Source organism: Strix aluco, chromosome 26 (genome assembly GCF_031877795.1).
Source record: "Strix aluco isolate bStrAlu1 chromosome 26, bStrAlu1.hap1, whole genome shotgun sequence".
Classification (NCBI taxonomy): Eukaryota; Metazoa; Chordata; class Aves; order Strigiformes; family Strigidae; genus Strix; species Strix aluco.
This window is the reverse complement of record NC_133956.1, coordinates 5445877-5462342: the sequence shown is the minus strand read 5'-3', so window position 1 is coordinate 5462342 and position 16466 is coordinate 5445877. Positions and strand designations below refer to the sequence as shown.

Here is a 16466-nt window from a genome sequence, read left to right as displayed (position 1 = left end):
TGGACATCCAACCCCCGCAGGTTGGCTGCCAGGTCTTGCCTGGTCCAAGGCCTCACCATGCTGTTCTCAGGAGAAAACCCACAGCAAAGCCCTGCGAGCACAAGGCAACCCTGTCTCCTCTGCACGGTGATGGGTGAACACAGCTCTTCCGTGCCATGAAGGTTTTGCAGGCCTGGAGTTTGGCCCTGCAACCGTGCTCCCCCAAAATACCCTTGAAAAGCAAGACACGTCTTTTCTAGAAGCTGCTTGGTGAGCACCTGCATCAGGGTTCCCCACACCACAGCTCCCCAACCAGAGCCAGGGAAAGAACTCCAGAGGCCATCACAAATTTGGAACATTTATTTATGTAACTGATTTTCTTAAAAGGAAAGAAAGCCAAAAATAATAATAAAAAAACAGTTAACAACAGCTGGATGTGCGTGGTACAATCCACATCAGACATGTCCCTCCCTCGGTCCCACCACACCGTCCTCCTCCGCCGTGGGGCCGCCTCATGGTACCAGTCCCTTCCGCAGCAGCTCCTGGATGCTGCCAGCTCTCATGGTCACTTTTTCTGCATATAGACAAAACCGTTCCACTTTGGTGTTTTTCTGGGGTTTTAATTTTTTTTTCTTTTTTTTAATTGTTATTTTATTTTTATTAAAAAAAAAGCACCACTCCAATCTGTAATACCAATAAACATTATCCATCTTAAGAACAGTATTTATATTTTTATATATATATTTCTATATATATATTTCTATGTACAGGATGTCCTTGCCTCATGTCATATGAGCATCTCAGTAGGAGTTGGAGATGGGTTGGTTTTTATAGCACTTTGATTTCAAAGTTTGCCCTTCACAAGAGATGCCCTAAAAACCCAGAGACATCCAGCAAGGAGATATCAAAAAAAAAAAAAAAATTTCTCACCTTTAAAACATATGTACAACACCTTCAGTCTCTGTTGTCTCTTTAGGACTAAATGTGGTTTCAATTTTCCTTTTTTCTTCTTTCTGGCAACACTTTACCTGCGAAGGACTGTGGGATGCTCCTTCCCTCTGGACCGGAGGGAGGACGCAGGTGGCCCAGGCTCCGGGAAGGTCTGGGATGAAGCAGCAGCATCCCTCCAGCCCCCAAGGCTCCAGGGCTGAACAGTGCCAACATCAGCCTATTCCCAGGAATTTCAGAGGCTCAGCTCAGCCCTTTTCATACAAAACCAAACAAACTCTGCACCCTGGGACCTCTCTGCACCCACCACACGGTGCCTTCCCCGCTGCGCCCTAGGACAGCACGGACATGTCTACAGAGAGACGGGGACTGGGAAAAGGACACGAATTTATTCCAAGTCAAGGCTCGCGATGCGAGTACTGGTGTTACCAGGTACTGGTGTAACTGGACTGTTTTGCAGGCTCTGGTGGGGTAAAAAGACTATTTGGTCACAAGACAGCATGGGCACACAACAGTGTTAGAAAGCAGGGATGGAAAGAAGGGGAATAATGTTGTATAGCCCTTGGAATAAGTTATTGTCAGGCCACGTGAATTATTCAGGGAGCAGGCGGGAAAGCCAAATGTCTGGGCAAAACCTCCCCCTGCTGCTGAAATCCCGCTCGCCACCCCTGGGTGTTTGCAAGGCAGCAGGTGGGACATTCTCCAAGGTTGTTGCTCTCCTCCACCCTTGGAAGGTGGATGGAATTATCCCCTGGGTTTGCTCATCCAGGACGCAGCTGTTTCAGCTCTGCAGCCTTCAGGCTGCAGCTCGGTCTAGCCAAAGAGTGTTTTCCAAAGCTTCCAGTTGTGATATGGATCTGACTGAAACTCCCTGGTGAGAGGGATCCCCAGCCTCTGGGAGGCAGGGCAGGGAAGCTTCCCCTGCCTTGGGTTGATGGGGGAGCATGGAGGGGAATGAGGATGAGGTTGTCCATGTGCAACCTTCAGCGTATGGAGGATAGTTTCTCAACTGTTCTGCTTCATCCCCCCCCAAAATGACTGTGAAGGGTTCTGCAACCTCCCCTCAGTTCCTCGAGTCTCTGAGGCAGACGCCAGACCTGCATCCCTCTGGTTGCACCTTGTTGAGGCCATTTGCAGGGAGAGAAAACCCTCACCACAGCTGTATTACAACCAGGCTGTAAGCAGAACTCCCTGTAATTATCACACTATCAGACAGAAAAAGTGACATCTCACACCCGCCTGCAGCAGGATGAAGCCAAAAAAGTATCAGGTACCTTCAATCACTGGCCCTGTACGCTTGTTCCTGGGTGGCACCGGGGTCGTGGGGACCTCGTGGGGACCTCCCTGCACCCAGCCCCGAAGCACTGCCACAGCTCAGGGCTTCAGGACAGCCCACCCCACACCAATGCCATCACCAAAACCCACTGTCCTGCTTCACCAACCCCAGCAAAAGCCAAGCAGCACCGATGGGCAGCTGCCTGGGGCGGCACCCAGGAGGCATATGGGATGGACCTGAATTTTGAGGACTTTGTTTCTGGGCACTGGAGGTGTCTCATGTGCAGCGATTCACAAGGAACGGGTTAAAAACGGACCCATGGCCTTTGGGTCAGACCAGGAGGAATTAATTGCTACAGATGGAGAAGATGGTGTGGAGAGGTAGGGGAACCATCACTTGAAAAGCTTTGCAAGGGTGCCAGGAAGGGTCTGGGTTGGTCCCTGCAGAGGGACATCACATGCCCAGTGCCCCCCGCGCCGCAGCATGAGCCCGGGCAGCTGCCGAGCCCTGACCCCCCACCTCCCGTCCCTTGCCCCTGTTCTTTCCAGGGCTGGATACACAAAGGGTTGCAACTCACAGAACTAAAAAAAGCGAAGATCAAACTCATGATGCAAACGGGCAAAAACTCAAGAGCTCCTCTCAGGGTCTTTGCTCTGGTCAGAGCATGTCCCCACCAAGGGCAAAACCTGCCAGCAGCCATCTGGGCTCCTCGGAAGAGCTGCTTCAATTCCACGCACAATTAAAAAAGCAACATCTCTTCTCCAAACATCCAGCCTTCCCTGCTGGGAAACGGCCTCGGCTCCTTCTGTCCTCCTCCTCCCCTCCCTGGCCTCCTCTCCAGCTGCTTTAGAGATGCCCAGGCAGCGCTGCGGGGCCGCATCCTGCACACTCCGACCCCACCACCGCGACTCAAAGCAGGGACGGGACGAGTCGTGGCATCCAACCCGCGGCCGCTCGGACGCACTTGGGGTGGGAAGAAAATATGGAGAGCGGAGGATGAAGATGGGGAGCGGCTGACACGTCTCCACGTCCTTTCATTTTTCTTGATCTGATGGGTTTTCTCATTGGGCCCTTTGCTGTTTCCCTCCTCACTTTCAGCGCTAACGCAACGTCCAAGTGCGAAACGCACGGTTGGCACGACCCCTGCGCAAGCCCTTGCCGCCTCTCTTCTGGCGAGGTGCTATCTGGTCTCCAGGGACTCCAGATATTCCAGTGCTATGTCGTAGCAGAAATGATACTGCTCCTGTTTGGAGAGGAAAAAGAAGGTTGTTATGATCCCAAGCAAATCATTTCTCAAAGATATCCCTTTTCAAGGCAAAATAAGTTTTGGTAGCCCTAAGGAAAAGCCTGGGAAGGGCTCTATGGGATGAACACACGTCACCCCTCGCTGGGGGCTGTGTCCTTCTCCTGCCCCTGTGACAGTCCTGCTGAAGAAACAGCCAGGAGAAACTCCACTTTTGGCAAACAACACCCATTCCTGGGGAAGGGGGATGAATCAACCCCCGGATCCAAAGGCACCACCACACGCGCTCAATTTCCTGCAATTCGGGGACACGCAGCACCTTCACGTCCCCTGAAGGACGGACAAGGACTGGGATGTCCCCTTACCACGAAAATATGGTTTATTCACCACACCAGGGTGCAAACCAGGCAGCACCAGTGCGGGGCTCCACCGACCAGCCTCACCCACGGAACCCCCCCACCCCTGCAGTGATCGACATCTGTCAATCAGATAGTGGCAGAGCCATGGGAGGGATGGGATCTGGGGTCTGAAATAAAATCTCGGCCCTGAAATCAAGAAGTTTCTCTATTTTTGAGTTCAGCAAGGCTGCACATAAGGACCGTGCTCACTCCATCCATTGTCTGGAGACACCCTGCCAGGGCGTTTCTCATCACAAATTCTCTTGCTGCAGATAAAAAAAATGCCATTTTCCATCCCTGGCAGGGATTTGGTCTGGGCGTTTTCTTTGCGTGCAGGGAGAGGCGTGAAGGGAAGTCCCAGGAGCTTTCACTTCCAAATATCCAAGTTTTCCAAGGGAAATGCCAAACAAATAAGCATTTTGGTGCTCAGGTCAAAGTCTGACCCGCCTGCGACGGCCAGGCCAGAGCCAAGGGGTGCGAGTGGGAAAGGCTCACTGTCCCACCCCTTCCTTTCCCTGAGACAGCTACAGACAGTGTCAGCATCTTCCCACCCTTTGCTGCCCCCATAGCTGGCTCCTCAGCTGCACGAGGGGAAAGCCCAGCATGGCTGGCTCCTGGTTTTATAGCAAAAATCACTGAAATTGGGCTTGCGAAGACAGTCTCATCCATCCTTGTCCTCCTTTACGTGACTTGTTCTTGTGCTCTCCCATCCTCACACAATTCACAGCACAGCAGACTACAAGGGGAGCTCGGACCTTGGAAGTGCCCATCTCCATGAGGTGTGTCTCCTTCAAGCATCCAAGCAGCAAAAATCAGCCAGAGTGGGGAAGAAAAACCCACCAAAAATCAGGTTTCTGACACCGCTGTGAGCACTGGGACATCGTGGGAGCATCCTGGGTGCGACAGCAGAGAGGAAAAGGGGAGAGCTCATCTGAAATCCTCATCGGCAGCTTCAGCACCGGCACGAAAATCCTGTTATCCCCACGCGGGTGGGCGGCTGCTCGGGGACCCCAGGTGGGAACGGGCAGCGGGGGAGAAGGGCTTCAAAGCGAGGAGGCTGTGACAGCTTAGATTAAAAGCACATAATGCTTTTTGGATTAAGAAAAGGGATTGTTTCCATTTATCATCATATAAAATAAACCCCACAGGCAAACTGAGGGGGAAGATGCACGGGCAGCGGGAAGCTGCTACGCGCTGGCTGCTCTCTGCTGGGCTGCAGCTCTTTACGTCGGGCGAGGATCCGGCCTCCCAGTGACTCCAGTAGATTGGGATTCCCAGAATAGATAGTTCGGGTTCATTTGAGGCTGGAGGATGCTTGTGTCCTGATGTGAAATGTTGCCTTTTTTTTTTTTTAATACCTTTACAATTTAGCCCAATGGGTCTGGTGGCTTCATGCTTGTCACATCATCTTTCCATTATCTGTATTCCTCCCTCTGCTCCCCTCTCCCCTCCCTCACATTCTTTAATTCCTAATGCAAATCACATCCCCTCCTCAAAACCATTTCATTTTGCAACTTAGGGATTTTATAATCTAAGCAGGGTAAACGTTTCCGGCTGACTTGCTTTTAAAAGCATCACAAAGCACCTGGATTCCTCCACCACGGGGATAGACACGCGCCTGCTCCATTCCCTGTCCTGTTATCAAGGGCCTGTAATAGGGCACAGGCTTTGCACCCTGACCCGCTGCCACCTCCAGCCTCTCCATCATGAGATGCAGCTCCATTGCTGCCCCCAGCAGCTTCTCCACCAATTAATTTCACTCAAAAGGCAGTTCCCTTTTTATATTTCCAGCAGGAATTTGTCTGATTCCACCTCGGAGCTGCTCCCGGCGCCACAAACCCTCTGAAGAGCTGCAATTACATCCCATGAATTAATGCAAACCTGCCTTATTACTCCTGGGAAGGATTTCTGACAAGCCCAGTGCCGACGCCAAGGGCATGTCGGCACGGTGAGATGAAGGCAAGCCCAAGGCTGCTTTCAAGAGCTGCCTCACCCCCCTGCCCACCCCAGCCCACGGCACGGCGCTGGCACACTCGCCCAGACATGCTCTGCATGAGGATGCCCACAATGCTCATCAGGATTTGGGGTGGGAAAGGAGGTGTTTTGGGTGTGGTGTCTCGTGCTTACCAAGGTCTCTACCATATTTGGCTTGTAGTTGCGAAGGGTCTTTGCAGCATAGAAAACATCTGCCATGTTGTGACACTTGATCATCTCCAGGATCATGGTGGAGGCACAGAAGGTGCCGCTCCGGCCACCTCCGTTCCTGGTGGGAGAAACACACGTGTTCGTGGTGAGAACATGGCATTAGAGCATCTTCTTTCTCCCTCATTTTCCCCCTTCCCCCTAAATTCCCCCTTTCTCTATCCATCCCTGCATCCCAGATGTCCCACAGCAGGAGCTCACACCCCCCAGTCCTCCCAAACTGGGGGACCTGAACCAGACCCACACGGTGGCAGGAGCTGTGATCCTGCCCTCTGGTCCTCACAAGAGCCACAACAGAGCATGAAAACACCTTTTGGACCATCGCAGCTGGATCTTGGACATCTGGGCCCAGTTTCCAGCCCTGCCACGGAGCAATTCCTCATGGGACCTTGGGGAAGCCACTGTGTCCCTCTACCACACCATTCCCCTCCGCAGGGTGACCCTGGGCTGATGACCTGTTGGGTGGTGCTGGCTGGAGGAACCATCCCATGCTTCCCCCAGCGCAGAGCTCACCGGGTACCTCCCCCCATCCTGGGCTGAAATCATCCCACACCACCACGTCTGATCCCTGGCAGCAAAGGGGACCGGGGAAAGAAATAGAGAACATGATGCCAGCGTTTTATAAAGCATGTTCTCAAATTATCCTTCAACTAATGAAGATGGACGAGGCTGTAATTAATTTTTGATTAAAGGCTCGCCTGCTGTCTCTACCAATCTGCGAACGTGCTAGGTCCCATCGAGGAGAGCACGCACGGGTGTTTGTGTGAGCCAGACCCAGCTGGCAGGAGGGGGATGGAGAACATGTCCACCTCAATGAGAAGCAAGTGGTGGGAGTTGCACAGCTCCTGCCACATCCCTTTGGAGCCTGTGACACGCACGGGACATGGTGACAGGGCTGGGACCTCTGCCGAGCCTCGCTGCAAGGCAGGGTACAGGCACGAACGGCAGGGTTGCTGCTGGCAGGTGTCACTCCCACCAAACATCCATCTCCTGGAGGAGGTTTGACGTGGTGACCACAAAGTGCCTCAAGCAAAACTCATGTTGTGGGAGAGAGCGCGCCACTGGGGACACATTGGCCAAGAAGGCCAATGGCATCCTGGCTTGCATCAGAAATAGCGTGGCCAGCAGGGACAGGAAGTGATCCTGCCCCTGTACTCGGCACTGGTGAGGCCACACCTCAATGAGTGGGTTCAGTTTTGGGTCCCTCACTCCAAAAAGGCCATTGAATGACTCGAGCATGTCCAGAGAAGGGCAACGGAGCTGGTGCAGGGTCTGGAGCACAGGTCTGCTGGGGAGCGGCTGAGGGAACTGGGGGGGTTTAGTCTGGAGAAGAGGAGGCTGAGAGGAGACCTCCTGGCCCTCTCCAACTCCCTGAAAGGAGGGTGCAGAGAGCTGGGGACGAGTCTCTTTAACCAAGTAACAAGTGATAGGACAAGAGGGAATGGCCTCAAATTGCACCAGGGAAGGTTTAGACGAGATATTGGGAAGCATTTCTTTACAGAACGGGTAGTCAGGCGTTGGAATGGGCTGCCCAGGGAGGTGGTGGAGTCCCCACCCCTGGAGGTGTTTAAGAGTAAAGTTGACTTAGTGCTTAGAGATATGGTGTAGTTGGGAACGGTCAGTGTTAGGTCATTGGTTGGACTGGATAATCTTCTAGGTCTTTTCCAACCTAGACAATCCTGTGATTCTGTGACAAAGTCACACCCGTGAGGACTTTTTAGAGGATTTCCAGGCAGAACTGGGGACCCGTGAGCTGGTGCCATCTCCCCCCACACCAGAGCCTGCTCCTCTCCAGATGACACTCACAGGCAGTGCACCACGGTCCGGCCATCGCCGCTTTCCTTCTGCCACCTCTCCACTTGGGCCAGGAGGTGCAGGAAGGACTTCTTGGAGTCTGGGGTGTCTCGATACGCTGACCACCGCAGGTACTGGAAATGCCGGACCATCAGGTGCCCCTCCTGCAACTAGAAAAGCAAACCTCATCAGCTTGAACCCATGGGCTGCCCTCATTTGCCTCCACTGCAGGTCTGATGGAGAGCAAGAGGGGTTTGCCATGCATTAGTAGTAGAGAGGAAAACTCTCTCCTGGTCCTTCAAAAGATAGTTGAGCCCTCTCCTCCACAGCTCACACTGCTTCCACCACCCCATTCCACCTGGGAGAAGCTCCACTGACATGGTTTATCCTAACTCGCAGCATCTCAGGCTGTCTCTGTATCTCCTAAAACCTGTTACCAGACCCCTGAGCTTCCCCAAGGCTTCTCCATGCCATCCTTGTCTTGAATGCAGATGTGTTTTTGTTGTGTTTGCTGTAAACCAGGAGGCTGATGAGAAGCTGCCACCCACGGAGGCAGGGAACAGTGGAAATGCGCCCTAATACTCTGGTAATCTGGTTAGTCTTGAAACCTAATCTGGTTAGCAGGCTCCAGGAGGAGGATTACAGCCACAAAGCTAAACGAGGCCAGGCTTTAGCCAGGCAGATGCAGGGCTCAGAAGTACTCGGGGCATCAGGAGTGCCTGATGGGATGAAACCACGGGTCACACACTCCAGCTGCATTTTGGGGCTCAGTGGCACATGTGTGGAGAGCACACACTGGAGGAGAAAGGGGGGATCAAATGCAGATGGGGGATCCCCAGCTCTGGAGGGCCCCATCCACCCAACTTCAGATGCATGATGAGCAGGGCAAGCACCAGAACATCTCCAAGCAGCGGGACCAGGTATTCCTGTGGCTCTGCAGGGAGCCCCAACCTGGGGAGCAGGTGTTGGGGGCATTCGGTGCCCAATCCAACCAGCACATCCCAATGCATAAGGGCTTTTCTGGACTTTTCAGGAGCTTCCATGTGGATTGGTGACATGGCTGGGACAGGCTGACCTCCCTGGGCTTGAGTTTTTGCTTCCAGCTGGAAGTCAGGAAAGCAGAGGGGGAAGATGAAACAAATAAGTTAAAACAGGAGAAGACTCCTCTGACAGTCTGGGAAGGAAAGCTTTGGGATCCGTTTTGAAGCTCAGGTGAAAGCTCTGTCTGGCTCTGGAGGACTTGTGACACCCCCAATGCCTGGCTCCCCTCCAGCTGGCAGGGCTTGGCAAGAAGTGGCTCCCTGGGGAACTCTCTTCTTAGATCCAAAGATTTCAGTCATGCTGCATTTTAATTTAGCATGGGGTATACTGTACCACCTGAGAGCAAAGCACATTTGGTGAAGGATTTTGTGCTGACACCCAGAAAATGCCAGATACCCCCAAAGAGAGCGTGAACCAAACCCCTCTTAGTGTTAAGAGTCCAAATAATCAGGATTTATCTCCTCCGACCCCAGCTCCCACACTGAAGCACCCTTCCCAGCCATGCCATCAGCCAAGCCACACACTCCCTTCCAAGCTCCCTAATTCCCATTTGCCCGATGACCTCCACTGAGGCACCAGCCTCAGCCTCTTGTCCACCCTTGAAAGATTTAAAGACTGCAGGGATGCCACCTCTTCATGTCTGGCTTTTGTAGTTAAATCAGCTTTTCTTTCCACGTACACTTCTGCACTCATGTGGGCTGTTCATCGCAGTCCCTGTCCCTTCCCAATCCCACTGCATTTCTCTTCATTTAAAGGCAAGCTGAACCAGCCAAGCATCAACGCAACAACAGGTGAAAACCTGTGTGGATCTTCTCATCCTGCAGGAAAAGGGCTCTGCTGGTCCCAGGGGAGCTGCCATGCCCACGCGGGGAGCCTCCATCCTGCGATACATGCGTGGCAGGGCAGAGATGGACCTCTGGGCAGGATGAGAAAGGTCTTCCTACAGGGTTACCTAACATCTTGCAAGGAGCTGTGAACTCCAGAAAGGTTGGATGGAGCCAACGGCAATTTTACAGGCTCCTCTGTGCCAGGTGAAGAGCTGGGGCTGAATCCTCTGGAGGAGCTGGATTAGGCTGAAGAGACACCAGCATCTACAGCACCATTCTATTAGTTTATACGGAGAATTACCTGGCTGGGCTACGACAAGCTCTTGGCGTGCATAGCGTCACTAGATGCATCATCCTTCTGCTCTCCAAGAAAGGTCCTCACTCACACAAAGAAGCTCTTAGTGATGCCCCAGCCCTTCCTCAATGCAGAGGTTAACAAAAGCAATCCACCCCCTGCACACAAGCTCACCCAGCCCCGACCTCTGCACTGGGAGATGCCTGGGGGGCACCTGCGCACACACACACAGACACGTGTGAAGCCCCCCTGACCCCCCTGCACGGAGCCAGAGGAGAGAGCCTCACCCGTGTGATGTTCTGGACTCGGAAGAGACGAGACACGATGTCCTCATCCGCCGCTCCGGACACGTACTCCACCTCCATCGGGCCGTACTGCTGGAGCCCCGGCTCAGGCCAGTACTGCAAACAGGGCTGCGGAGAGAAGCACAGCTCACCATGACCAGGAACATGTACTGGGACATGGGGAAGGGGCACCATGCACCACAGGCAACGCTGAGTGGAACAGAGTGGTTGGTGCTGGAGAGGGGCTGCTGGCAGAGGGGGTGGCCCCAAGATGGGATGCTGGACCCACAACGCCGTTACTCACGCAGGACCCACAGCACACTGATGGATGGAAGGTCCCTCAGCTTCTTGAGGGATCGAAGCTGAAAGGTCAGGTCCAACCCCTGGCATCCATAAAGCCCTCTCCCCGCTGCACGAACACAACAGCTGGTGCTCCTGGAGATGGACTTTGCTGGTCCAGGATGGACCCTGCCTCAGCCCCACCAGCAGAGACCTGATCCTGCACTGTGATGGAGCAGGGCCTGGCTGCTCCAAGTCTGCTCTCAAACCCCGTTGCCTTTAGCCGCTGCTCTGCCATCAGCAGCACCAGCCATATGGGATGCCAGTCCCCCTCGTCCCGTGGCCAGGACATCCCGCCAAGTCAAATCAATCCCAACCTGCAGCCCAGGAAAGGGCTGGGGAGCGACTCCTGCTCCCCCTCCACGTGTCCAGCACAGCACTGATGGATGGCTCGGTTCAAGGGTCACAGATGCAATTGTTTTCACACCGCGACAGCTGGGAAACCAGCATCGACACAAAATATATGACATTTGTCACCGCGCTTTAACAGGGCATTTAGCATTTCAGGTCATCTAACGGCTTGGGCCTAACTGCATGGCAAATGTGTTTGAGAAATAATTGGTTATTAATAGGGGCTATAAATCTCCAAGATCTTTAAGCCTTCTAGACTCAGAGCTATAATTTGGATATTAAAACTTCCTTCGGCAAGACGTAGTTCAAGTGAGGGATATACCCTCTAAGTCACCTTTCAGAGCTGCCTGCTGTAAAGGTTGATTTATTACTTGTTGGTCCTAAACTGGTAAACATTTAAGATCCAGCTAAATATTGTAACACAGACATCCCTGAAGAATAGACGTCCACAGAGAGAGGCAGGGCTGAATAATGAAGAAAAATAGCAGAGTCCCTGTTGGACGGTGCCAGGGGACACCAGCCGCTGCATGGGGCCTGGCACCCTGTGGGAGCATGGCACAGGAGTGGGCAGCTCCTGTGAGGCTGAAGGATGTTTCTGGACCATGGAATGAAAGAACAGGTTGAGAGAGAGAAATAAAATTGGTTTTGCTGCCTCCTTCCCTGTTGTGATCCACTGCAGCTGGGTTCGGCTGATAGCTGATGCTTGTGCTGCAGAAGGGAGGTGCTGGATGGTCACAGCGGAGGGACAGGAATACAGTGGCCCTGCTCCAGGGCTGAGTTTTCAAAGGGGCACTTGGTGCCCAGTGGGTACCTAAGCACAAATGAGGGTAAATGTGAATAAAGGTGAAAAATGGGTGCAGGGGCATCAGTCACCCTCACCTAGGCCGACCTGCCCGCTGCTCTGGCTCACAGCCACACTTGCAGGCAAAGCTCTTCGTCTGCCCAGCTCCCACACCGCTGTGCCCAGAGGGAAGCCAGGCAGCTCCGGTCCATCGGGAGCAAAGCCCACCAGGCTCAGGGCACCCGGCACTGCCAGCCAGGGCTCCACGCAGCCCCATGCTGAGCCCCGTCCTCGCACCAGGACAGCACAGCCTGCCCGCCCAGGCCAGAGCCACCCGGGGCTGCTGCCTCTGCACCCACACCCCCTGCTCTGGACTCGCAGAGGCACACAGAGGCAACAGCCACCACCACAACCCCCTTCTCACCTCTTCAGTTATACCGTCCTATATCAAATAGAACAGAAGGACCTCCATTAGAAGGGACCTACAACTCTCATCTGGTCCAACTGCCTGAACTCTTCTGGGCTGACCAAGAGTGAAAGCCTGTTCTTAAGGACATGGTCCAAATGCCTCTTCAACACTGACAGGTGTGGGGCATCACCCACCTCTCTAGGAAGCCTCTTTCAGGGTGTGACCACCCTCTTGGTAAAGAAACGCTTCCTCATGTCCAGTTCATTCTCAGGAGCAGCACGCAGAGCCTGCTGAAAGCTCAGAGCATCCTCTGGGGACACGCACACCACGACAGAAGCAGCGCTACTGAAATCACACGGCGGGTTTATTCCAGAGAAGAGGGGACAGGCAGTTCTGCACGGGGGGGAGGTGCCCAAGGGAAAAACTTCAGCTCCGGGACACTTGGAGGCCCAGCACTGCGGCCTTCCCCATCCCTCCCTGGGCACCAGCTCCCAGGGCCAACAGGACGCAGCACTGGCCTGGCAGGACACGCCAAAAGCAAAGACAGCTGCGCTCACTCCTTGGCTCCAAACGGCTCTCTCCAGGAGAAGGGAACAGGGCTTTCTAGCAATTTCCTCTGTTTTCCCCTTCCTGTTGCCAGGAGACAGGCGCCAGGCTGCCATGTCACTGGGATGCAGCACAGTCGTCACGGTGACGTTGGCACCTGGCACCAGGGCCCTTCATTCTGCTGACCGGCACGACCCAGACCAGTCAGAGAAAGGGCCATGGATGGACGCGTGAGCCAAGATATGAAAAAACAAATTAAAATGGAGCCACCTTCGCCAGAGACACCCTGGGCTTCCGACCCTGAGGGGTCAGCTTGGTGGCCGGCTTCACCCTGTCCCAGCCGTCCAGGAGGGGATACGGGAGCATCTTGGGACGCTGCCACCGGGCCTCTCCCGGAAGGAAATGCCCTCCAAGCTTTTGTGGGTGACTCCTGGGCCCCCATGACATGCCATCTCCTCCTAGAAGACATCTGTGCTAACACCAGCCCAGCTTCAGCCCAGCTCTTCCTCCAGAAGCTCTGGGAGGTTGTCAACAGCCAGCACTTCCAGTCCATCTGGTGGGGAGACGATGGCAACTGCATCGTCATCGCCAAAGAACTCTTCCAAACGGAAGTGCTGGGCAGGAGGGGACACCGCAAGATCTTTGAAACTGAGTCCATGAGAGGCTTCATTCGCCAACTCAACCTCCATGGATTCTGCAAAATGGAGAGGGATTCCATCATCTCCATCTCCATCGAGGAGCTGCAGGCAGTAGCAGCAGCAGGGCCTGCTCTGGGCAAGGTACGTCAGGTCCTCCGCACACGAGCGAACCCTCGGGACAGCTGGGGAGGGGGAGAGGTTCACCTTCAGATAAAATAAACCTTCTCAAGGTAGGGAGCAAGGATAGGGCTGGGAGAAAATCGCCTGATTTTGGCTCACGGGTCATTTTCAGGAATTCTCGGTGCAGGATTTCGGAGGAGCAGAAATGCTGACAAAATGGATTTGGGTTATTTCTGCTTGCTTTGACCCTGTGAAACAGAAGACAGTCCCATCATAACAAGCCTTTTTTGTGTTTGCTCCATATCTGGCTGCACCAAACATTTCAATCTTCTCGCGGCATCAGCTGACAAGATACACGCCAGCCTCACATTATTCCCAACGTGTCCATTCCACGCTGAGGAGCCTGAAAACTAGTGGTGGATGGCTTTCTCCATCGCTTTTTAGGCCTTTGAAAACCCTGCACTTCTCTGCTCCCAAGAGCCCAAAACACAAGGCTGGTTATTACTTAACAAAACCCGATCCTAACATTTGATTCAGCCAAAACTTGGCGTTTAAAATGCCCTGGAGAGCCCTTTTCCATACCCACCCACGTTTGTCTTTTCTGGTGCAGATGCTTAGTTATGGGACCTCTGTCTTTCTCCTTCCTGCAGTGATGGCAACTAACTCCTCTCCTTTGCATTCCGTAGCTGCTCTTCTACCACAACCCCCTCTTCAACAGAGATGACCCCAACCTCCTCACGATGTTCACGCAGCGTGCCGGGGCCAGAAAGAGAGCCCCAGCTGCACCCCCACTGGGCCCCGACATGGAGGAAGACCACCTGAGAAGACGACGCCCTGAGGCTCAGCCGGCGGTGGGAGCTGTGCAGGAGGACAATGACACCCGGACATCGGCAACCACCAGCTCCACACCCACCGAGCTGTGGGCCGGCACAACCGCCCCGAGGGGCAGTGCCGGTCCCCCCCCACCCAAACGCCACTGCAGCCACAGCCCCGCTGGCACCCAGGAGGCGGCTCCTGCTCCAGCCACGGCTTCACCACCCCCTGTCACACCTCCTGCCCCTGCAAACAGCCCCCACACCCCAGCCAGGGGATTCTCTTCTTCTCCCTAATAAACCTTTCCCAGCTGCCTTGACCTGTCTCTACAGTCTCACAGTCGCCATCTCCACACCTGGAGCAGGGGGGGTTGTTGCCTTCAGGGACACGAAGGTTTTGGCTCCAGCCCGGGAAAGCCAAAGGCCCCGGGCACAAGCGCTGCGCTCAGCAAAACCCAGCAAAAGGCCACCCTGGGGCTAATCCAGGAGCTGCACCAGCACCCAGGGCCACTCCAACCAAACCAGTCCCTCACAGCTCTTGGGGAGGCCATGCCCCTTCCTCCCCCAGCTCAGGCCAGGGGCCAGGGGCAGCGGGGCTGCAGGGAGCACACTTGGCTTCTCCTGCCCATCCCACAGCCCAGCTGGGGAGAGCTACAGCATTGCCGCCGGCACAGCCACACCTCTGTCCTATGGGAGTCACAGCTTGGCCCTACTGCAGGAAGAACCTCTCTCTCCCAGCAGCATTTACTCAGGCTTCCTCTTGAGAAGAGCCTTTCACCGAAGCCTTTACACAAGATGCTGCCTCGTGAGCCCCTTCCTTTCCACACAAAGGGAATTGCGCTTTTTGGGGAGAGCAGACCTGGAACACCGCCTCTGCAGGGTGCTCCACACTTCACACCCATGGATGCAAAGAGATTACAGTGCTCAGGAGGAATTAGATCACGAGGTCACAGTAAACATGCAGCGCTACCTGGCACAGTCAGTCATGGAAAGATTCCCTCAGTTAAGTCCCAGGTAAGAGCCGAGTACGTGATTCCACCTCCCAAGTGGAGCATCCATCCGCCAGATGAAGAGGCCCACACCAGTTCAACTGGCACCGGGAAGCAGCAGGCAAATGCTGCTCGTGCCCTGTCCCAGTGACTTTATTTCATCTCACGCCCTGTCCCAGTGACTTTAAAATCGATATTGCTGTATTGGTGGCTTGGGTTACAGAAACCAGAGACCTTCAATAACGTCGGAGAGCTTGCCAGGTCTGCACAAAGTCACTGAGAAGCAGGTCAAAGTGGGAGCACTAGTTCAAGGAAGGTTCACAGGCGGAGACATACCCGATGAAGTCAGGAATGTTGAAATCACTAATCCAGAGAGGGGGATGTCACTTGTACCAAACCAGGGGTTGAAGACTTCTGGGCTTGTAACGCGCTCTCCAGCGGAGGACACCCAGATCATTCCTCACTTGGGTTTTCTTAGCCAGTGGTCTCCAAAGTTGGGCTGTGCAAGACAATCCACAGGGATGCAGGAAGCAAACAGTTGAACTTCTATTTATTGTCATCTTATTTACATATTCTCACACAGAAATGGTCTATTCTCAACAGTAAATGACTTCTTCACAATACGCTGGAATGAGACGGGAGCTACGATGAACATCCCTCGTACCACACGGAGATCTGTGCTTATCTCGCGCCAAAGGGCTGAAAAGACCTGTTGAACTTCAAGTTTTCTTTTCCAAAAAGACAAGCCTTGCAGACTTGCTGATGACCAGCTGCTGTCAGTAGTACGCTACCGAGCAGATCTTGTCCAAAAAATAAACACACGTCAAGTGCCCCTTCAAGGTGAAGGTGCCGTTTGAACGACGAGTGAGAAAGTAACTTGTGCTATGGAGAGAGCATTTGCTAAAACCCCCGAAATCAAACAGTTTGCAAGCGCAGCTGGCTGACACCGGGAGCGATGGACATTTATCAGCCAAGAAAACCCTTTGCCTAAGCAGTGGACGGACTGAAAAACAAGTATCAGGGTTTAATAAGCACAGCCGACGATGCAGTTCTTCCATTTGCACCTACACACCTGCGTGAGGAATTTTTCTCAGCAGCGAGTCATTAAAACCAAGTATCAAAATAAACTGGACTTAGAGCCAGCCCTTTGGATGGCTGTATCACAAAGTGCTAAACCAAGATTTTCAAAAGTAA

At 53.7% G+C, this 16466-nt stretch overlaps 1 protein-coding gene across 4 annotated transcripts in view; it reads right to left on the bottom strand.

The window, feature by feature from the left end:
* Positions 1 to 323: 323 nt before the first annotated feature.
* PTPRU (protein tyrosine phosphatase receptor type U) overlaps positions 324 to 16466 on the bottom strand; it is a 76423-nt gene continuing 60280 nt past the window's right edge. For all 4 annotated transcript variants that reach the window (XM_074850697.1, XM_074850698.1, XM_074850699.1 and 1 more), the window contains 4 exons: positions 10291 to 10416; positions 7853 to 8010; positions 5972 to 6107; positions 324 to 3446 (listed from right to left, as the gene is read on the bottom strand). In XM_074850697.1, the coding sequence (XP_074706798.1) occupies positions 3384 to 3446; positions 5972 to 6107; positions 7853 to 8010; positions 10291 to 10416 (483 nt within the window). In that variant the 3' untranslated portion in view covers positions 324 to 3383. The remainder of the gene's footprint in view (positions 3447 to 5971; positions 6108 to 7852; positions 8011 to 10290; positions 10417 to 16466) is intronic.